General features: G+C 43.5%; 2 protein-coding genes across 2 annotated transcripts in view; one reads left to right on the forward strand and one right to left on the reverse strand.

Moving 5' to 3' along the window:
• Nucleotides 1-1,259: 1,259 nt before the first annotated feature.
• On the reverse strand, nt 1,260-5,516 carry LOC138975418 (elongin-B-like). Its single transcript, XM_070348097.1, has 4 exons — nt 5,400-5,516; nt 4,944-5,087; nt 2,427-2,529; nt 1,260-1,879 (listed from the first exon to the last, which is right to left on the reverse strand). The coding sequence occupies exons 1-4, from the start codon at nt 5,511-5,513 to the stop codon at nt 1,770-1,772; spliced, it is 471 nt and encodes a 156-aa protein (XP_070204198.1). The 5' UTR covers nt 5,514-5,516; the 3' UTR covers nt 1,260-1,769.
• Nucleotides 5,517-5,925: 409 nt separating this feature from the next.
• The window catches only part of LOC138975420 (adenosine deaminase domain-containing protein 1-like), a 29,069-nt gene continuing 12,267 nt past the window's right edge, over nt 5,926-22,727 (forward strand). Inside the window, exons 1-4 of the mRNA XM_070348101.1 lie at nt 5,926-5,991; nt 10,874-11,269; nt 13,430-13,497; nt 16,754-16,940. Of these exons, the coding sequence (XP_070204202.1) occupies nt 10,882-11,269; nt 13,430-13,497; nt 16,754-16,940 (643 nt within the window). The 5' untranslated portion in view covers nt 5,926-5,991; nt 10,874-10,881. The remainder of the gene's footprint in view (nt 5,992-10,873; nt 11,270-13,429; nt 13,498-16,753; nt 16,941-22,727) is intronic.

Raw genomic sequence — 22,727 nt, forward strand, 5'->3', positions numbered from 1 at the left:
GACAGTCAGAAGAGGCACGGAGTTGTCTTGCTGGAGAATAGACGGTGAGGAGTTCAGAGAAGTAAGCAGGAGACGAGCCAGAAAAGAAGTTAAAGCAGAGGGTGGACAGTTTGTAGTCAATGCGGGCTTGAATAGGTAACCAGTGCAGTGTGTGAAGAAGTGGTGTTGCGTGATCTCGTTTTCGTGCTTTGAGAATGAGGCGTGCTGCCGAGTTTTGGACTTTTTGTAGTTTATGCAGGAGGTACAGAGGACAGCCAGAGAGAAGAGAGTTGCAGTAGTCAAGTTTAGAAAGAACAAAGGCACAGACAAGAGTGTTAGTTGTTTGAGAGGAGAGTGTGTGGCGAATGGTGCTGATCTTACGAAGCTCAAAATAAGCTGCTCTACAGACTAAAGATATATGTTTGTTAAGGGTCATGTCAGATGAAAGATAGAGAGAGAGAGAGAGAGAGAGAGAGAGAGAGAGAGAGAGAGAGAGAGAGAGAGAGAGAGAGAGAGAGAGAGAGAGAGAGAGAGAGAGAGAACTTTATTACCAAAGGATAGAGGTTTTAGGCAAAGCCTAATCTTACAACCTGTCCCTTATAAGAGAGAGAGGGAGAAAGAGAGAGAGAGGGAGAGAGCATACATGCATCTTTCACACTTAATGGCTAAATTGTACACAGCAAACAAGGAATCAGACAGCTGAAAGTTTAATGTATGCATGACGTATGCAAGAGATGATTTTACATGAGTCATATGGAAACTTACAAGCTGTCCACCTTTTCAGCATTATACTTATAGTTCAACAACAGGACTTTTTCTTATTTATGTCCAAAGCTAAAACAGAAAACAATACATCTGTACACTTTCATTTTCTTTTGATGTTTTCTTGGTGATGACATGTTTTCAAAACGTAGTGTTACATATTAAAAGAACAGAAAATAATACCTGAAAACAGCCACAGTATTACTCTTAGCTTCATGTTCATAATTGCAGGAAATCACACAAAGATGGCCGGCTAACCTTATTGTGAAAGAGCATATCACAACAAAATTAAATAAATCAGGCTACAAATGCAATACACCATGCAAAAAAAGAAGAAGATCAAACCGACTAGTTGCATCCCTATTCCTTTTCCATTTCTGTGAACATCATCACATACCCGTTTGCTATTTCTAGTATGTACATGTACATAATGTAACTCGAGATATATCAAGTACAGAAAACACAAAAAAAGACTTGTACATTATCTGTAACACCTGCTTTTTCTTCCATGCTTAATTCAATGTATCAGGTGTGATTGTAAACAAACACGGACAGAGCATTCTTTAACATCGCACGTGTTAAATGTTCATTACTTCTTACTGAAACTGAGATTTGTCTTTCCAGTCTAGTGGGAAAAAATCCCCAGCACATTAATCTCCCCGTCTTTTTCTTCCTAAAAGGTCTATTTTGATTGATAATATGACGTCACTCGCTAAGCTTTCAAGCACTGGTAACTCTCCAGGGTGTATATCATCAGTCCCCAAACACCAGTGCTACACCTGGTTCACGAGCCGGCACAAACAACAACAATGACTGAAAGGGGAGGTCGGAGGGGAGGAAACGGAGAGCGTTTGGCCCTCATTGAACGGATTTGGACTTGGAAAGGAAAGTTAGACTTACAACGAGTGGCCAGGGGCGTAAAGGGAGAGCATTGTCAAAGGGGCTTCAGTAAACGGATGTGGGTTTGGAAAGGAAAATGAAAGGTAAGCGCAACATTGAATGAACAAAATTCTACGGGAGAGCTAGGTCTAGGCTGCAGGTTGTTCCACATGCTGCGCAGAGTCCTGCTGTTTCATCACGTCAGGAAGATCTGGAGGTGTGGACAGGGGCTCGATGTGAAGGGGCTCCCATTCCCCGTCTGGTAGAAAGAGAGACAACTCGTGTCAGTCATACAGTAATGGTGAGTGAGTATGGACTATACAGTTATGTCCCTTGATAGCACAAGCCGAATAAGCTGCATGCAAATTTAACAAAATCAACCAGAAAAGCAACAGTTCCCTATACACAATATAATCAATAATGGTTTTTCTAATAAAAAAAAATATTTTTAATAAAAAATTAGCTTGACTCCTGTCACACAACAATTACAATCAATGTACAGTTGTAACAGCAAATCAAAATAGGGTAGGTTGGGTGAGAATGTGCTGAATTCTTCTGACTAAAACTAAAACAGTACAAGTAACAGAAAAAGTTACATCCAACTCAAAGCAACCACTAATCAAAGGATACAGATCTTGAACTGGTTTTTTTGTGTGGAAAGTTATTGTACTTAAGGAGAGAAAAAATAATTCCAAGGCAAATCAGGCTGCTAAAACCCACGCTTAGAGCGACAAACTGGTTTTAAGCTTAACGCACTACTGACTGAGCTATTCCCCTGTCAAACGATTATTCTAAGCATCACTTACCATCCTTTTTATAGACGAGACCGAGTGTGGCGGGGTCCTGAGCTTTGGCATTGTTGGTGTTCATACCATAGTCGCCGAGCGTTTTGTTGTCGTCTGTCATGGGCTGCAATCACAAACAGAAATGTTCATAGGATGTCTACTGTAATTTTATGTTCATTGACTTAACACCCATTCTCAGACTTGCACATACAGACATTGAAACTGAGAGAGATTATATGCACACATCACACTATAGAAACTGTACAAAAGTCATTGAACCCAGCACACACACAAAGAATTAGCAAAAGCGTTCACACATAAGAGATCAGTTCCCAAGAATCTGAACAAGATGGGAACTTCAACAAGTGCTCTGAGAAAGGTGTGTATGCCATCATCTACTTCTGCTTTCATGAGCTGAGTGAAACCACCAGTCCCTTGTACACTCGTGTTGTTGCACAAGTGAGTTTTTACACGTAATTCTGTCTTTCTCCAACATTTATGCCGCCATGCTCCGTTTACAGGGGATACTTGGTATTTTTGTGTTTCTTAGCAACCCACCAAGCTGTGAAAAGGACTACAAGCTCTTTGGATACTTGTTCTTGAGATTGGCTGTACACATGAAAGGGGATAAGACACTTCTTATCCACCAGGCTACTGCGCCATTTTCCTTCTATATTTGCCCCCCCCTGGGGGTAGTTTTGGTCAGGAGTGGAGTACATGCGAAGATGCTAACATGAAACTGCACTGTGCTCTTTATTCTTGTCTGTTGGACGTAAACAACAGAAACCACAGTCGATGAAGGTCCTGAGCGAAAGAGAGTGAAAACCCGGTCACAGTTCTCAGCATCGTGTGTCTGTGTGTAACCTCTTTCATTGACAAGATACTCTTGTTTCCCCTCAGCCTTGACCAGTGAGTCGGTTGCCTAATCTGTGAACCCTTCAGTTGTCTTGCTTTGTCAAAAGTTACACACAGTCAACTGGTTTTGCTCAGAGTGAACAATGCAGCTGGCCTCTCTGGCCACAGCCCCAAACAGTACATGGCTGGAGGGAGTGAGAGAGAGGGAGGGGGGGGGGGGGTGGAGGGGTAGCTGGAGGGGTAGCTGGCTGAACTCTGTGGGGTGTCCGGTGTCACTGCATGTCAGCAGGAAGAGCATTGGAGAGAAATAGAGAGGTGTACTCTTCCACACAATTTCCAAGCATCAGTTCTCACGGCTTGGGGTAGGCATTAGTGAGGGAGAGTGGGAGCTGTGTTATGTACAGTGTATTTCCGACTGAAGAGTGAAAAGTCACTGCCATGCCAAATGATCGGCATGCAGTCAATAAAGCCAGACAAGACGAAAATAAATTACATGATTATGACATGCACTTGCTATTTATTCAAACTGGTTTTCAAGCTTATTCTTGCAAAGCATCTGCACACCGCTCCTCTGTGCTGTGTTTGTGTGTCTGCTTTCGTATGTCAGTGCCTTGAGGATTTATTTTATCTCTTCTTTTCAACACTTTTCATACAGATCATTTTTACAGAACGTTCAAAGAAGTACTAGGAGTTTATTGTTATTCTTTAGTAGCCACAAGAAGTGATTAGCATAGACTCAATCCTGTTGTTTGTGTGTCTTTGTGTGAGTGTATGGGGGAGGGGGTGGTGTGGTCACCCCTAAAATGTTAACTGTGGATCACAGACAACACCTAGATCCTTTTCTGATTCACACTCTGAAATGACAAATTCCTTATCATCCTCATACTCATGCTTGGGATTCTTTTTCCCTATATATCAGTATATATATATGCATCACTTTACATTTAGAGACGTTAAATAAAGGCACCATTTGTCAGATCACTGTTGCAAACAATTAATGTCTTGCTGGATTTGGTCCCTTTTCTCGACTTTATCATATATTTTAGTGTCATCCACAAAAACTTTGTAACAACTTTTCAAATTTCACACAGTCCGGTAGATCGTTTATAAAGATGGTGAAAAGAATTGGTCCCAAGATACTCTCCTGGGGAATAAAACTCAAGACCTTAGCTCTGGGGGAATAGGCTTGTCCTACTCTCACCCTTTGAGTACGCTCACTTAAAAAGCCTTCTAGTAAGTTAATAACACTTCCTCTAATACCGTAAGATTTTAACTTAACTTAAGCAACAGTCTTTGGTGGGGCATGGAATCAAACGCCTTTTTAAAATGGAGGTAGACTATGTCAATGGGTGAACCATCTTCAAGAATAGCAGTAAAATCTTCCATAACCTCCAGCAGTTGTGTCATGCAAGATCGGTGTTGTCTGAAACCATGTTGACACTTGGAACATAAATTATGTGCAACCATGTGTTCAACAATCACATCTCTGATAATCGATTCTAGTACTTTGCAGACTACACAGGTTAAGCTCACTGGACGATAGTTACCAGGGTCGGATTTAGTGCCCTTCTTGAAAATTGCCACCACATTGGCACATTTCCAGTCATTTTTTATTAATATGAATTATGATTAATTAATAAAAGCTGACACATGAATCCTTTAAACTTGTGAGACAAAACCAACCTGATCTTCTCTAAATAACCTCTGATTTTCCGGTGGGACTTTGGTGATGCCCTCAATGATTCTTTTGACGTCTATGAGAGGTGTAGTCTCCTTGGCATCTGTGAAGATGGTCGTCTTATCACGCCGGATCATAAGGAACACATCCTGCCAAAAACAAATGGTTCAATCAACTGTTTAGCTATGGATACAGTATTATACACATGTATATCGCAAAAACATAATCAGTACATTGTAATATATCTGTTCTCAGACAGGGTGACATGCTACAGGAAAACTCTGACACACATACCGCAAAGACAACAAAGGTAACAAAAAGTCATTCAGTGATTCACCATCAACCATACATGTGATATTGCTACACCGTCTTTTTCAGCGTTATACACTGATTGTTGAACAATTATGGTTCTTAGCTTCATTATCTGAGGATGATCAACACTGGTAAACCACAAAACTTACCATTTTGTATAGTTTTATTAGTTGGACGACAGTGAATTTTTCTACTCGTTTACCGATGTATTGCGAGAGTAGCAACACACTGCTTCGGAAGTCTCGTACAACTTCGCAGGACATCGCGAGAACCTTTATTTTTTTACCTTCTTACCACAAGTCACCAAAACAAGAATTTGTGGAACAAGTTCGTTGCTTGATTTTTAGATAGGCACGCACAAGAAAGCAATCAGTTTCTAACTGTCCGGGATGACGATATAGACGTGTAATCAACAAGAAGAAGAAGAAAAAAATGCTATTATTCTGTACCGTTAAGTTAAAGAGAAAGAAAGACATAAAAAAGGAGGAAAGATGTCACAACAATGTAAATTATTGCAATAATTATGCGTTTTCCCCCCGCGTAACTATAACCAATTATTGTCATTGTAGTATCATTCAGATCTTTAATTCTTATGAAATGTAACTCCACTTTCTCGTCTTTGGAGGAGCAGTGATCACCAGGGTATAACACTTATATTCATTATTACAGATTGCGGTAAAAGGTTGTCTTATTACCTACCACCGCTGCTCCCTAGCTCCGAAAGTAGCCAAGCCCGTGAATGTAAGTTCGAGCACACATTCATTCTTTCTTTGTTACAGTTGTGACCGTCATTGGTACTACTGTGTAGTTGAGGCATGTGTATTCTACAAGGTATAGGGTTAATTTCTAGCTTGACTAACACCATGTTGTATACATTTAGCGAAAGATTTCTAAATAATATGGAGTACGCTTTCTTATTTTGCAAGGGAATTCCCGCACTGAGTCAAGCTTAGTTTAAATTAATTTCTAGATAGTAAATAAGATGTGTTTGTATTTGGACTTGTACAGCACGCCTAATACTTCACACCCCATCGCACATCAGTCAAACATGACACCCCTTAGCCTTAGGCAGCATGGTTAGTTGTTGACCATCGTTTATTGTCTGCTGTGCAAGTCAAGCATGCCGATTTACGACTTGTGTCCATTTAATTGCTCTGGCCAGGTGTTTCTTCACCGACTTCAGCTACAAACCGACACCAAGGCACCAGCAACTGCTTTTTGAGAACAAAAATAGTACAGTTGAACGAGGTGACAAGACAGAGACAAGACAAGACAAAATCTTTATTATCGAGGGTAATAGATAAGCAAGAATATTGCTTTTTTACACCCAGCCCTCGCCCTAATATAGGGTCAACAAGAACAAACAATATAATCAAAGAACACGGGGGCCCGGGTAGCTCAGGTGGTAGAGCACTGGACTTGTGATCGAGAGGTCGCTGGTTCGAATCCGGGCCGGGACGGACACGGGTCAACTTTATGTGCAGACCCAGAGACGGTATCCATCTCCCACCCCCGTGTCACCACAATGGCACGTTAAAGATCTTGGTCATTCTACCATAAGTGCAGATGGCTGATACCACCTAAACACGCAAACATCAAAAAGCCGTGAGGGCGTAAAACTCGAATCGTATAAACCAATTCATGTCCAATATAGGCAATTAAGACCTGACGGACAATAAGCCCCTTAAAATTTACTTTTACATCAAAGAACTATCACATCAAACTTAATACATTATAACTGTACAGGGGCTCACATGCATGAGAGGTGGCATGGGACAAATGTCCCGAACAAAAATAAATCAATAGGACATTTTTTTCGGCGGCATGTTGCTTTTTCGTAAGAAAAAAACCGCGAAGGGAGGTAGTTGTCAACCGGCTTAGAGCATTCAAAATTGCAACCGTATGAAGCTCTTCTCTATAAAAAGCACATAAAGTCTCCCGAAGTTTCGTCTGCTTGGAGGGACACATCGCTTCGCAAAACATCGATAAAATAGCAAATCGAACTACTGTAAATTAGAAAGTACTGGCAATGTTCGAATCAAATGAAAGCTTAATCGGACAATGACCACTTTGTGACAAAAACAATAGGACATATATATATGTCCTCTTGCATAAAAAATGTATAGGACATTTGGAAAAAATATCCGTGTATGTCCGATGTCCAACGTGGATGTGAGCCCCTGACTGTATATATACAGATCTTTACAAATTTAAAAATAAATAGAGAGAGAGAGAAAGAGAGAGGGGGGGGGGATGGGGGAGGTGGTGGGGGGGGGGGGGGGAGGACAACTGGTGCAACTCCAACTAAATCTAACAGAAGTACAGATGTGTACCAACTGACACTATACCCCGGCCTCTCATACAAAACCAAGAAAAACTCGGACAGTTTTCATCTAATTCAAATTCTTGTTCACATGTAATGATGTATGATGTAAAAAACAAGACATAAGCCATTCTAAAAAAATGTAAAAACTATTCCCCCCCCCCCCCCCCCCCCCCCCCGCCCCCTTTACCCAATGTTTCGTGAATCAGATATATCGCGATCTCAAATCTTTCGACCCCGAAGACCGCGATATAGTGGAACTTTTGGAAGTCTACTGTACATTCTTTTTTAGTTTTTTTTATATTCTTCTATATATATTTAAACGCTGAAGATCACCTTAAACCTTTAAAAAGAAAGCTTTCAGCCTTTTGTCTGTGTATCATGCATTGTTTTTATAGGTTAGTTCGGCCTGTGTGTACATGTGTCTGTGCGCGCTCACGTGTGTGTGTGTATCTGTATGATGTACAGTAGTAGTAATTTCATGTGTCATATTTTGCTACTAGTAGTAGTGGTAGGGACTGGATTGGTATCCATAAGCCTCGTGGCTTTTTTTTAGCGTAGTTTACTCAATATCAAATAAATATCGTACAAATAAAGTGACTTGGTCATAAGTTTTTGTATGTCCAGCAGATTTTTGAAAGTGTTAATAGTTTGTTCATTTTTAACAACACCAGACAGTGTGTTCCATGATGGTGCAACTCTGTTAGAAAAGGAATGTTTCCAGATATTAGTTTTACTAAATTCAATAAAGATTTTGTCCGTATTTTTCCTCGTTACATCAGTGGTAGACTTCTTGAAAAAATACTCGACTTTGACATTATCAATACCCTGAAAGGTGTGTGCACTTGATGACAGATATATATACTACGAAAGAATTTGAGTGAAGAGATCAATATGAAAGCCAGGGCAATCACATGATTATGTCATTTGACATCTTGAACTGATCTTGACTTGGATGGCTGCACTGTACTGTTGGTGTTATGATTGTGTAGTCTGCTCCAATCAAGTTTTGCTCAACTTAAATGACAATTCCATTGATTCTAATTGAATAGTCTTCTCACTAAAAGAAGTAAAATCTAAGATTTTCTTTAATTAGATAGACCTGTACATTACAAGTAATGGCAGGTTGTGTTGATGCAAATAACTTTGCTAAACTGTTGTTTATAAAGCATAAAACAGCAAGCTACAGTGGAACCCCCTTTTTAAGACTTTCAAAAATGTGAGAAAATCAGGTCTTAAAAAGGAGGGAGTCTTAAAATGGGGGTACATTAATTTGTAGAGGTTGTGAACAGAAAGTCTGAGAAAACATTAAGGTCTTAAAAAAAAAAAGGAGTCTTAAATTGGGATGGGGGGGGGGGGTGTCTTAAATTGGGATGGGGTGTTCTTAAATTGGGATGGGGTGGTCTTAAATTGGGATGGTGGGTCTTAAATTGGGATGGGGGTGTCTTAAATTGGGATGGGGTGTCTTAACCCATATCCTACCAACATTTTTTTTAAAGATATTTTTGAATTTTTTTCGCTTTTTACCATCACAAACACACTCTATAACACAAATATAATCATAACATTTGAACTTTTATTTTTCTTATGAGTTTTTGAGGACGCACGCTTGAAGAGTGCATGGTAGCCAACGGGTACGTATAAGTGTTCTCATGATGCACGCTCAGAGAGTGCATGGTATCAAGAGGGTACGTGTTTTTTTATCTCCAAAACTTCACAAACAAATGATACGAACAAACACAAAGTAGTGATGACAAGACCTACAGTTCACAAATAGTTCCTCAAACTCTTAAGTTTCAACTTTGAGCTCTGTAGACATGGCAAGTTGAGCAGAGCGTCATGGAAGATCTGCACGCTCAGTGGATGCCGTGAAACGCATTGAAGCATTGATTGTGAAGTCCAACTGTGCATTTCACGGTCTTCTTTGGCGAACCGGGTGGCATCTCTCATTGGGCAGTGTTCTATGCGGTTCTTCCTGATTGTTCCTGTCGCCCCTATGCCGTTAGCCGCAAGATCACTCAGCAGTGGAAGAGATGTGAAGAAGTTATAAAACGTCAGGTGATAAGGACGTTGTGGAAGCTCCGAAATCAGATCTTTGACCACCGTTCCCCCGAGACCAAGACGACCGTATGGTTGACCACCGCCAGCCCCAGCGTATGGTTCGAATTGAACAACGTACCCAAGCGGGTCAGCGAGGGTCCACAGTTTGAAACCAAATCTAATTGGCTTCCCTCGGATGAATTGTTTTGTCGAGTGGTGTCCGAAATAGGGGACCATGCTCTCATCGATTGAGAGATGTTGCTGCTCAGGGAAATATAACAGACACCTCTCGTTGATCATCGAGAGGAATGCCCTGACTTTGCTGACCTTGTCGTTTGGGTCCAGTGTGTTGTTGTCTGCAAGGGGAGAGCAGAGACACGAACATAGCGTCAAAAGAACACAATACGAACATAGCATCAAAAGAACACAATATTATCATCAAAAGAACAAGAAATAGTGCCCCCTACGCCGCACCACTGGATCCGCCACTGCATGTTTATTTGAAAGTCAAAAGCATTTTACTATGTGCATGTTTATAGAGTATGTAAGTACACAACATCCAGGGGTATCTCGCTACCATGCACGCGTGAAGCGTACGTAGCCCAGCACTAAATATAGGGGCCTTTCACTACCATGCACGCTTGGAGCGTGCAGAGACGTTACCTTTTACTTCGATCAAAAGTTCCATGGAACTTTCATCCTACACACAAATCGAATCTAACATGTTTTTCCATAGATGTCCATGCAAATAAAAGTGCAAGCATTAGCAACATAACTGCTTTTGTAAATAAATGGCACTTACTGAGATTGACGTGAAGATTTCGAAGTCATTTTTCCGAGTCTGCTGCAGAAAAGATGTTTCCACGTGTGAGTTTTGCAAGCAGGAAGCGGGAAGGGGTGTTGGAAAGGTAGACAACTCTATCAGCAATCGCGGCACATCAAAATCAAAAGTGATCTCGCTTTCATTGCCACTAAATTCTTCAACTTTTTTAATGCACGTGTGAAGCGTGCATGGTAGGATATGGGTTAAATTAGGATGGGGGGGGTGTCTTAAATTGGGATGGGGGGTGTCTTAAATTGGGATGGGGGTGTCTTAAATTGGGATGGGGGTGTCTTAAATTGGGATGGGGGTCTTAATTTGGGATGGGGGTGTCTTAAATTGGAATGGGGGTGTCTTAGATTGGGATGGAGGGGGGGGGGGGGTCTTAAAAGGGGGATTCCACTGTATTCAAAAGTTGTGTCTTTGATCTTTCCCTTTAGATCAGACAATGGCCAAGCAGCAGAAGACTCAGAAGTACATCCCAGGACTGACGCCACGGCCGGTGACTCCTCCCGAGGAAGATGGCGCAGAACTGGAATATGATCAAGGGTACAACGTTCCCAAAGACCTCCGCAAAGATTATCGATCGGGGGCTAAAAATCCTGTCATGTGTCTGAACGAGATGTCACAAAGGTTGAAGCTGACCATCGAATTTCAAGAGACAGCAGCAGTCACTTCATCCATGGGTGGATTTGCTTACCTGTGTTTTGTGGATGGTGAGCCCTACGGACCTGGACAAGGGAGGACAAAGAAGGATGCGAAAATAAAAGTGGCCAGGATTTTTATGGATTCGGCGCTCGGTATCACCAAGAAGCCCATTGGTGCAGCCCCTCCTGGTAAGCGTGCACAGATCCAGTTGTGTGTGTGTGGGTGCATCACTGCATGTCATGTGTGTGTGTGTCACTGTGTTTGTGTACATGTGTGTGTGTCACTGTGTTTGTGTACATGTGTGTGTCACTGTGTTTGTGTACATGTGTGTGTGTCACTGTGTTTGTGTACATGTGTGTGTGTGTCACTGTGTGTGTGTACATGTGTGTGTGTGTGTCACTGTGTTTGTGTACATGTGTGTGTGTGTCACTGTGTTTGTGTACATGTGTGTGTGTGTCACTGTGTTTGTGTACATCACTACATGTGTGTGTCACTGTGTTTGTGTACCGTACTTTTCGGACTATAAGGCGCTGCCGTGTATAGGGCGCACCCCCTACTTTTTAAAAAAAAAATGAAAAAAGCCTAGAATAAGGCGATGCCATGGATAAGGCGATGGTGTCGTGCATAAGGCGATGGGATGAAAGAAAAAAATGAAGAAAAACATCGTACATAGAAAGAAAAAAAAAAAACATCAATGATCAAACATGGCGACCGCTCAAAATCGGCAGGAAACACTGTTTCAAACAGAAAGTCAGGGAAAAGATCAGCGGTACCTCAATCGTCACTCTCTGTTTACGCCATTTGCGAACCATGGATTCATTCAGGCCTAGTTCGAACGCTGCCTTTCGGTTGCTCTCCAGTCGTATCGCAAGATCGATGGCTTTAATCTTGAAGGCAGCATCGTATGAAGCTCTCTTCGTTTTCGGCATCTTGACAGTGACAAAGTCGAAGTGCAAGTTGAAGCGGTACCCAGTTGAAGTGTCAAGAGACCGACTGTCGTGTTTCAACGCAACTAGTGTTCAGGTAATTTTTTCGGCGATCAACATTGCTTGAATTGTGTTCACTTAAATGGTTGTTAGTTGCTCATTGATTTCAAGTTCACAGTGCTCGTGAAACCTATTTTATCCGAGAATAAGGCGACGTCGTGTATAAGGCGACCCCACGATTTTAAGTTAAAAAAAAAAAAAAGTATCGCCTTATAGTCCGAAAAGTACGGTACATGTGTGTGTGTGTCACTGTGTTTGTGTACATGTGTGTGTGTGTCACTGTGTTTGTGTACATGTGTGTGTTGAATGTCTGAGTGGTTGTGTGAGTGGAAGAGTGTGTGTGTGTCAGTGTTTGTTGTGTGTGTGATTCATACATGTTCGTACTTCAGTTCATGTGAGAGGTTCAGCAGCAGACATCAAATTTTGTAAGATAAAACCAGAACTAGTTCTGTCTGATTCATTCATTGATACTGCCGCTCTCTGTTTTTACATATTAGCCAGGTTTTGACTAAATGTTTTAACATAGAGGGGGAATCGAGATGAGGGTCGTGGTGTATGTGTGTGTGTGTAGAGCGATTCAGAGTAAACTACTGGACCGATCTTTATGAAATTTTACATGAGAGTTCCTGGGTATGATATCCCCAGACTTTTTTTTCTTTTTTTCGATAAATGTCTTTTATGACGTCATATCCGGCTTTTTGTAAAAGTTGAGGCGGCACTGTCACACCTTCATTTTTCAATCAAATTGATTGAAATTTTGGCCAAGTAATCTTCGACGAAGGCCGGACTTCGGTATTGCATTTCAGCATGAAGGCTTAAAAATTAATAAATGACTTTGGTCATTAAAAATCGGAAAATTGTAATTAAAATTATTTTTTTATAAAACGATCCAAAAGTAATTTTATTTTATTCTTTATCATGTTCCGATTCCAAAAACATATAGATATGTTATATTCGGATTAAAAACAAGCTCTGAAAATTAAAAATATAAAAATTATGATTAAAATTAAATTTCCGAAATCGTTTTAAAAACAATTTCATCTTATTCCTTGTCAGTTCCTGATTCCAAAAACATATATAGATATGATATGTTTGGATTAAAAACACGCTCAGACAGTTAAAACGAAGCGAGGTACAGTAAAGCGTGCTATGCTGCGCAGCGCAACCGCTACAGCGCTGAACAGGCTCGTCACTTTCACTGCCTTTTGCACTAGCGGCGGACTACGGTCATTGTGAACAAATGCAGTGCGTTCAGTTTCATTCTGTGAGTTCCACAGCTTGACTAAATGTAGTAATTTCGCCTTACGCGACTTGTTTTCTTTTTTCTGGGAAAGTACAAATGTCCGTTTCTTTTCTTTTCAGCCCCCAAAGGAATGGCACCATTGCGGCAGCCTTCTGCCTCCGCTGCTGCCGCTTCCTTCTCAGTGCAGGTGAGAACTGGCCACTTATACTTTTGTGATACAGACGAAGCCTCCTTTTCAGAACTCTAACAATTGGAGAAAATCAGGGAGGGACTCAGGGAGAGGGTACATTTACAGAAGTTATGAACAGAAATTCTGAGAAAGCAGCCCGGTCCTTCAAGGTTGGAAGTCTTAAATCGGCGGGTCCCTGAAAGGGGGAAATGGGAGGGCCACTTTATTTGAAAACAAATCTTTAGTTCACATGCGTATTGTTTGTTCGTTCATGGGCTGAAACTCCCACGGCTTTTACGTGTGTGACCGTTTTTACCCCGCCATTTAGGCAGCCATACGCCGCTTTCGGAGGAAGCATGCTGGGTATTTTCGTGTTTCTATAACCCACCGAACTCTGACATGGATAACAGGATCTTTTTCGTGCGCACTTGGTCTTGTGCTTGCGTGTACCGAGGAGAGTCTGCACACAAAGTTGACTCTGAGAAATAAATCTCTCGCCGAACGTGGGGACGAACTCACGCTAACAGCGGCCAACTGGATACAAATCCAGCGCGCTACCGACTGAGCTACATCCCCGCCATTCACATGCGTATGAAAATCAGGGTTCAACTTCAAGAGAGACGGGCATGTAGCCTAGTTGTTATGACGTCTACCATCCTCGTGGAAGGTTTCGGGTTCGAATCCTGGCCACCCCTGGTGGGAGGGGGGGGGGGGGGGGGGGGGGGAGGATTTGTCTTATCTCCCAGGTCAACTTATGTACAGACCTGCTAGTGCCTTATCCCCTTGCGTGTGTACACGCAAGCACAAGACCAAGTAAGCATCATGAATAAGATCCTGTAATCCATGTCAGAGTTCTGTGGGCTTTAGAAAGACGAAAACTCCCAGCTTGCATCCCCCGGAAGCGGAGTACATGTATGATTGCCTTATTGACGGGGGGAAAAGCGGCCATACATGTAAACTGCCCACTCGTGCCTTTCAGAGTACGTGGGAGTGGCAGCACAGGTATGCAGAAGAAGGAGAACAAAAAGATGGGTTTAAGAGTTCTGAATTTAATTGTTTGGCAAGTCTTGATGTTGATGAATTTCACCTGTTAACCCTTTCGCTGCCAATCAAAACTTGCGTATGCATTCCTGACTGCCAGGGAATATTGGATTTCGGGGTGTAATAATTCACAAAAAATTCTAGCTCCAAACTGGCAGTAGGTAGGTAAGTAAAACCTATGTTATTTTTAAAGGAAATTGAACCAAGAATCTGTTTTTAGTGTCTAATCATGGAAATAATAATTAGTTTGGCTTATAGTTATAGTTATGATAAATGATGTAATATGAACTTTTGAAAAATGAGTCCGGCGCATCTTCCGGTGCCTGTGGATCAAACACAGGTGGCTGTTTTGCTTGCTCCAAGAAAGGATTATAATCACTGTCATCTACCTGTTTCCAACGAATCGTCCGAAAGAAGATCTCCCCCTTCCCCTGTCAGTATCCATAATCATTTGCACTGCCTGTAGCGTCAGTCCGGCTTTGTTTTTCCCTACTACAGGGCCTAGCATTGTAAGCCGTTCGGCGTACTTTACGCCGAAATAACATCTCCAGTACGCGGAACTCGATTTGGTGTACGCCGAAATGCAAAAACCTGTTATTCCCAAACGGTAAACCCAAACAGTCCCAGCTTTCGTTTTGTGCGCCGTTCGGTTCAATTCTCAATCGGTTTGACAGTTTGCTTGAGCACGCACTTCCTCTTGCATCGCGCGAGCATGCTTTGTGCCGGTGTTTTGTGGCTCTAGACTTGAAATAATGTCTCGAAGCAACATTGTTGAACGTGGTCAGCCATTCAGTGACAAAGAATCCAGGTATTCCTGGAAGTGGGAATGGCACTTTTAGGCCAAATAACACAAGATTCTCAGTTTTCTTGTTTTCTGTCTGTGTTTTGCTTGTTGGTGAAGGCATAATTTAGTTGCTCAATCTTCTTTGGGGGGGTGGGGGGGGTGTCATTTTAGGTAAAAACCCCTGCGGGTTAGGGGGAAGAATTTACTCGATACTCCCCAGCATGTTGTAAGAGGCGACTAACAGATTCTGTTTCTCCTTTTACCCTTGTTAAGTGTTTCTTGTATAGAATATAGTCAATTTTTGTAAAGATTTTAGTCAAGCAGTATGTAAGAAATGTTAAGTCCTTTGTACTGGAAACTTGCATTCTCCCAGTAAGGTAATATATTGTACTACGTTGCAAGCCCCTGGAGCAAATTTTTGATTAGTGCTTTTGTGAACAAGAAACAATTGACAAGTGGCTCTATCCCCTCTCCCCCCTTTCCCCGTCGCGATATAACCTGCGTGGTTGAAAACGACGTCAAACACCAAATAAAGAAAGACATTTTAGGTAAAAAATCTCCAAAAAATCTTCAGACCCCCGCCTTTGTAAGCTGAACTCACTTTTTCCAATGCTAGGCCCTGCTGCTAGGGCCCGGTCGACTGTCACCGTTAGCCATTTTGACGAGTCGAGATTTCTCTCCCCTACCCTGTCGCCAAGGCCGAAATTAGCCTTCAGACGCAAAACCGCGTCACCATTTATGTTTATTCATGAGAATGAGGTATCCTTCCAAGCCATTGGCTGCTATTTGTGTGTCAGTAGTGACGTAGCATTTCTGGAAAATTCCTGAACGGAGAAGACGGGTAAACCCGTCCTAAGGCGCTGCGGCTGCACAACCGCATGACGGGTTATACCCGTCATAAGGCAGTCAAGGGGTTAAAAGACAAAATATTGTAAACAGAGGCAAGTTCTTGATATTATATTCATTATTGAGAGTCATTAAAAAGTAGTTTGACACACACTGACTGTGTGCGTGCAGCAGCTGTGTCTGGGCAAGTTAAGATTGAGTTCAGGGGGGGGTGGTTCTTTTTGGCACTTACTGAACAGAAAAAGGAGATTTGAACTCAAAATGCTTTTGATTTTTCCATTATTTCCATTCTAATAGTATCTAAATCTTCACACTGTGAAATGTTGAAAAGGTCCACTGTGAACGTACTTTGGACTTTTTCATTCTGTCACCACAGGGCACAAAGTCAAAAACTGAAGGACTGTTGACATCATGATGCTATGATGTACATGGTTGATACACAGTGTGAGTCAGGGTACCCCTGACTCTAAAAAAAATGCAGTGATGTTTTTTGTGTGTAGAATGTTGGATTTTTGATTGCTTGTTAATTACCCCCTCCCCCCCATCATCCTTGTGAGAGGCTTATGTCTAACACAAATAAACCATCGTATTCGTATACTGTAGGCGGCTGCAGCAGCAGGACCTCAGGCAGCGGCAGCGCCGGACTTGGACGTGGAAGATGTGCCGTGCAGGACGGAGGCTGACCGCTTTGCCCGCATGGCCCACGACAAAGCGTTGGACCTCATCGCTCAGTATGACCCCGCTCTCTTTGTGCACAAGTGGGACATTGCTGCATTTGTGATGAAAATGGGTAAGTGCATGCCTGGGTGAACTTCAATCGTGAGCTGGCTCTCAGTCTCAATAAAGACTATTGTGATATTTCATTTATCATACCAGGTGTGTTTTTTGGTATTATTATTATGACACAAAAGGCAACCACTCTAGCAGAGGCAGGGATGGCCAAATCTCAAAATTGTTACTTGCCAGCCGGGCGAGTTAAACTTCAAGAAAATCACTAGCCCGGCAGAAATGTCACTGGCCCGGTACATACCACAGTTGATCTGCAGTGTTTATATGGCTTGAAAACTCGATATTAAAACCTAAAGTGGTGCATTTGACCAGAATTTTCATTGGCAAGCCGGGCGAGTTGCCAGGCGGTTTCTACTAACCCGGCGGATGTTTTACCCGCCCCTGGCGATCGAGCAGACGATTTGGCCATCCCTGAAAGGTGAAATGACAAAGGGCGCCAGGCTAAAACAGAATTCCATGTCAGTGTTACTCAACTCAACTCAACTCAACTCAAATTTATTAATCCATATGGAAATTATATTGTAACAATACTCATTTCCAATCAAAAGAATAAGAATGCATAATAAAAGAATAAAAAATAAAAAAAAATAAAAAAAAATTTCAGGAAATGGGAACAGGGATATAAGACAGTGTAACAAGGTGTATAGAGTTAGACCCAGATTCCAGGGATGAGCTTTGTGTGAGTAAGCACTTTAAATTCCCCTGTTTGAATAGACGATTTTCGAAAATAACTCTGTCAGGATTTTCAACTGTCTGGAAGAGCGGGAGCCTCTTTACCTCAGACAAATATTCACAAGTGACAACATCCCGAGCATGTTCCTCGCTTCTGATCAGCAGTTTATACTGCGATCAGGACAAACAACGAACTCTGATGTGTATGTTATGCAGCACGCTCACAATATGAAAAACTGCGTTCATCGGAGTTCACAATTTTTTGCGGAAATGATCGCTGGCATGTAATGATCGCCTCACAGCGTGTTTTGATCAAGGTCATGAGGAAAATGTGTGCTTAACGAACACTTCCAGTGATCAGCAAACCATTGACTCCTGGCTCCTGGCTTGGTTGATTATATTTTTCGAAAGAAAATGGTATCATATTTAAGTTTTAACACAAGCTGCATAGCATACACATCATAGTAAGTCGTTTATAAGTCCCTATCGCAGGTGAAAGTCGATCAGAAGCGTGGAACATGTTCCGGATGTTGTGAAAAGCATGTCCGGTAAAGGGGCTCTTACTCTTCAAGACCTCTGAGTTATTTCTGGAAACCGTCTATTAGGCTCTGCTGATAAAAGTTTTATTGCAGCTACCACTAGCTGGACACGACGGCCCCATTCTTCACCAGAACTGGACTGGTCATCTAGACTGCAAACGCCAAGAAGAAGAAAAGAATGAAAAGTGATTTGACTTTTTTTTGCTTCTGCAGGCCCTAACCATGAAGGCGTTTTGGCATCCCTTGCCACTGCCCTAGGCTGCATAACTTCAGAAAATGAAAATGAATTTGATCTTTTTACATTTAGTCAAGTTTTGACTAAATGTTTTAACGTAGAGGGGGGAATCGAGACGAGGGTTGTGGTGTATGTGTGTGTGTGTGTGTGTGTGTGTCTGTCTGTCTGTCTGTCTGTCTGTCTGTCTGTGTGTGTAGAGCGATTCAGACTAAACTACTGGACTGATCTTTATGAAATTTGACATGAAAGTTCCTGGGTATGATATCCTCTGACGTTTTTTTCATTTTTTTGATAAATGTCTTTGATGACGTCATATCCGGCTTTTCGTGAAAGTTGAGGCGGCACTGTCACGCTCTCATTTTTTCAACCAAATTGGTCAAGTAATCTCCGACGAAGCCCGGACTTCGGTATTGCATTTCAGCTTGGTGGCTTAAAAATTACTTAATGGCTTTGGTCATTAAAAATCTGAAAATTGTATAAAAATTTTTTTTTAATAAAACGATCCAAATTTACGTTCATCTTATTCTCCATCATTTTCTGATTCCAAAAACATATAAATATGTTATATTTGGATTAAAAACAAGCTCTGAAAATTAAAAATATAAAAATTATGATCAAAATTAAATTTTCGAAATCAATTTAAAAACACTTTCATCTTATTCCTTGTCGGTTCCTGATTCCAAAAACATATAGATATTATGATATGTTTGGATTGAAAACACGCTTAGAAAGTTAAAACGAAGAGAGGTACAGAAAAGCGTGCTATCCTTCTCAGCGCAACTACTACCCCGCTCTTCTTGTCAATTTCACTGCCTTTGCCATGAGCGGTGGACTGACGATGCTACGAGTATACGGTCTTGCTGCGTTGCATTGCGTTCAGTTTCATTTTGTGAGTTCGACAGCTACTTGACTAAATGTTGTATTTTCGCCTTACGCGACTTGTTTTGCTTCTGCAGGCCCTAACCATGAAGGCGTTTTGGCATCCCTTGCCACTGGCTAGGCTGCATAGCTTCAGAAAATGAAAAGTGATTTGACTATTTTTTGCTTCTGCAGGCCCTAACCATAATTTAATATCATATTCTTACTCCGAATCACATTAGCATTGAGTCACCTGAGATGCTTATCACTGAAAAACGCTTACCCGGCTAAAGAATTTAAAGGGAAGCAACCCCATCACCAAAACGAAAGTGAAAGTAGCTTTGGTAATGGGCCAGTACACCGGGAGTTACCTCCCATACGGGTGTATGCCACGTCACTTCCTCTAGGAACACGTGCCTATTATCATACGTCTTTTTCACCTCGGAGAGGACGGTTCACTTTTTGACGCTCTGTGGCTGACCTTGTGTGTTTGAGTGACACCCGCCGGCCACGTTACCCAGCTTGTCTGCTCGCCTTGCCTACAGTTTGGTGAGCTCGTTCCCGTTTGTTGTTGGTTGTTTGCGCTGTTTCGTTACTGTACGTTGTCCGTTTTTTACGGACTTGTGTGTCAGTGACTTGCGTGTTTCGCCATTTTGTTGTGTGAGTTAGTTAGCTAACTCGTGTGACTTTGCTAGTAGCTCTGCGTGCCCTCTTTCTGTTTGGGCAAGTGTAGCTTTAGTATTTTGTTGACGCGTAAGCGTGTGTGTTTACTGTGTTTTCAGTCGTTTTGACTTACGTTTCAGTAAATCTTTTTGGCTTTGCCACGTGTTGTTGACGTTTGTGTCAGTGTCTTGCGTGTCGCCATTTTGTTGTGTGAGTTAGTTTTCTAGCTCGTGTGACTTTGTTTGTAGCTCTCCGTGCCTCTGCTTGTGGGGCAAGTTTAGCTATAGTATTTTGTTAACGCATTAGTGCGTGTGTTTACTGAATTTTCCAGTCGTTTAGACTTATGTTTCAGTAAATTTTTTCGCGTTGCCACGTGTTGTTGTCAACATGTCTGATTCAGACAAGCGCCGTGGCAAGTCGGACCCCAAGGGGAAAATTAAGGCTAAGTCTTCCTCTTCCAAAGCAACGTTACTTGTTACAGACCAAGAGCGTAACACTTTGTTGGCTGTACCAATTTCGGCGCCTAGCGCTGTTACTACTTCTGCTTCTTTTGCGGCGCCTAGCGCTACTGTTACTTCTGCACCTGTCTCTACATCGGAGACTTCGTCTTCTTTGTTAGCACCTGGACAAGGTGCGTTGGTTTCCTCTCTGTTAAAGTCACTGGTTCCAGAAATCCGCAGCTTGGTGCAGGCAGAATTTCAGCGTTCCGTCGCCAGCAGTTCGGCGTTTCCGGCATCTGGCAGTGACGTCCGGGCATTGGCTTCCGTGTCTTTGTCCTCCACTTCCGGCTTGGAGCAGCGTCCTCCCTCTTCAGCGTCGGTTGGTAAGCAGAGCTGGTCCGATAGCCCTCGTGAGGCGCCTGGACGTTCTCCTTCGGGGGACAGCTCTTTCGCATCGGGTCACGACCGATACCTTGCTGATCTTTCATTTCCGGCGATAACCTACGAGGCCCCGGACTTGTTCGAACAGCGGCGGCAGTCGGTTTCGACTGCCGCATTTCCGGCACTTGCCGGAAGTGATGATCCGTCCGCTCCGGCACGCTACGGCGGTCGCGGCAGGATGGAGTATTCACTGACTTCCGGTCCTTCCGGATCGCGAAGTCAACCAGTGCAGTCTTCACTTCCGCATTTTGCGGTTCCGTTGACTACACTTCCGGTTTCGGCCGGAAACGCTTCTTCCTCTTCTGGTGGTTCCTTCCGGATACCAGATAGTGGATTACAGCGTGCGCCTTCCGGCTTTCAAGCGCCTAGGCTTGAGCAGGCATCACTCCACTCAGTCGGGGGAGTGACGTCAGCTCATCCAGCTCCGGTTTTTGCGGATGGTCGTCCTGCTTACCCTTTACCTTCACAGGATTTTGGGCGGCAGGATGACGTTAGTGCTCAGGCTTTTCCGGTTTCCGGTTTGCCAGGGCATGCTTCTGCTTCCGGAACTGGTGACTTCGGTCAGGGTTCCACGTGTGACTATTCTGATGCTCCATCAGTGGTCAGCGAGGAGTCGCGGGGCGTGTTTCCGTCGAAGCTCAAGGCTGTTCTTGACGTCGCGGCGGAAGTAACGTCTCGTTATTTTCCTGAAGGGGTGGTGGCTGCGGACTCTTCCGCATCATTCGTTCCTTCTGCCATGGCGGACTTCCGGCCGGCACAGGAGGATGTTTCTTCCTTCCGGTTCGCCGAGTCTCCGTCAGTGGCTTACCAACTTTCGCATTCACTGGTTCGTCCAGCACATGCGGGGAGTGGTATTCGGCCGGTGCCTGTTCCGTTACTGCTTCCTTTTGGTCCAGTTCCGGAATCAGCTCAGCAGTGGGTGGCTTCAGCTGCCCAAGCCTCTTCCTTCGTGCCTACGGCCAATAGGAAGCTTGGCATGCCCAATCAGAGCCAGAATTGGCTGGCGTCTTTTGCACTCCCTAGGGCTACCCTTCCGGTTTCCCGGGAATTGCTGCCTCTTCTGACTAAACCGATCAAGCGTGATTCGGTTTTGCCGGTTTCCGAGGCTTCCCTCCTCTCTGCTGAGGAGGTTGGACGTCGGCAGATCGAACTGTCCTCCATTGCGGAGACTCTCGTTCGGGCTCTGTCTCGGGCATTGACCGATTCGCTAGTTCCTTTCACTCTCAGTGAAGAACAGAATGCGGACGATGTCTCTGCGCTTTTGGCCGCATTGGCCAAGGTCAATGAGGAACAATTGCGTCTTTCCTCCCTGCAGTACACCCAAGCGGTACTCTGCAGGAGGGATCTCTTCCTCTCGCAGTCCCAATTCACGGAACTGGCTACTAGGGAGACCTTGAGAGTCTCCCCGGTCTCAGAGGAGTCTCTCTTCTGTCCGCTGGCACTGGATGCCAGACAGAAGGAGATTCAGTCAAACAAGGACAGTCAGTTCCTTGACTACACTCTGAAGGGGGTGAAACAGTCTCAGCCTTCTAAACAGAAGCAGGCTCAGACATCGTCTAACCCCAAGCCAGCTCAGAAGCGGCAGGCTCCGCCGGCCGCTCGTGGTGGGAAGAAGAGGACGGCATCGGGGAGGGGGCGTGGCGGCTCTGGAAGTAAGCCACACCCCCAATGAAGCGCTCCCGATCTCACCTCCCTCCCGCCCTCCACCTTGGTGATGGCGGGAGGCCCCTCCCGGGCACTTTCTCGTTGGATGTCGGTAGTAGACAGCCAATGGATTGTGGGAGTGGTGAGATCGGGCTTCCGTCTACTCTGGCGGGAGGAAAAGGCGCCTCTTACCCGAGTGCCTCCGCGGTTCAAGCCCCCCTTCTCGCAGGAAGCACGTTCCGTCTTGCAGTCGGAAATTGCCTCCCTGGAGCAGAAGGGCGCGGTGGAGAGAGTTC

The sequence above is a fragment of the Littorina saxatilis genome, linkage group LG9 (genome assembly GCF_037325665.1).
Source record: "Littorina saxatilis isolate snail1 linkage group LG9, US_GU_Lsax_2.0, whole genome shotgun sequence".
In the NCBI taxonomy this organism is placed as follows: Eukaryota; Metazoa; Mollusca; class Gastropoda; order Littorinimorpha; family Littorinidae; genus Littorina; species Littorina saxatilis.

Bases quoted from the DNA above. Each gene is read 5' to 3' on its own strand.
- LOC138975418 (XM_070348097.1), bottom strand. From the start codon at position 5,513: ATGTCCTGCGAAGTTGTACGAGACTTCCGAAGCAGTGTGTTGCTACTC. The intron at 2,530-4,943 runs GTTGGTTTTGTC...TTGTGATTGCAG, and splicing joins GGTTATTTAGAGAAGATCAG to CCCATGACAGACGACAACAA. The intron at 1,880-2,426 runs GTAAGTGATGCT...TCTTTCTACCAG, and splicing joins TCTCGTCTATAAAAAGGATG to ACGGGGAATGGGAGCCCCTT.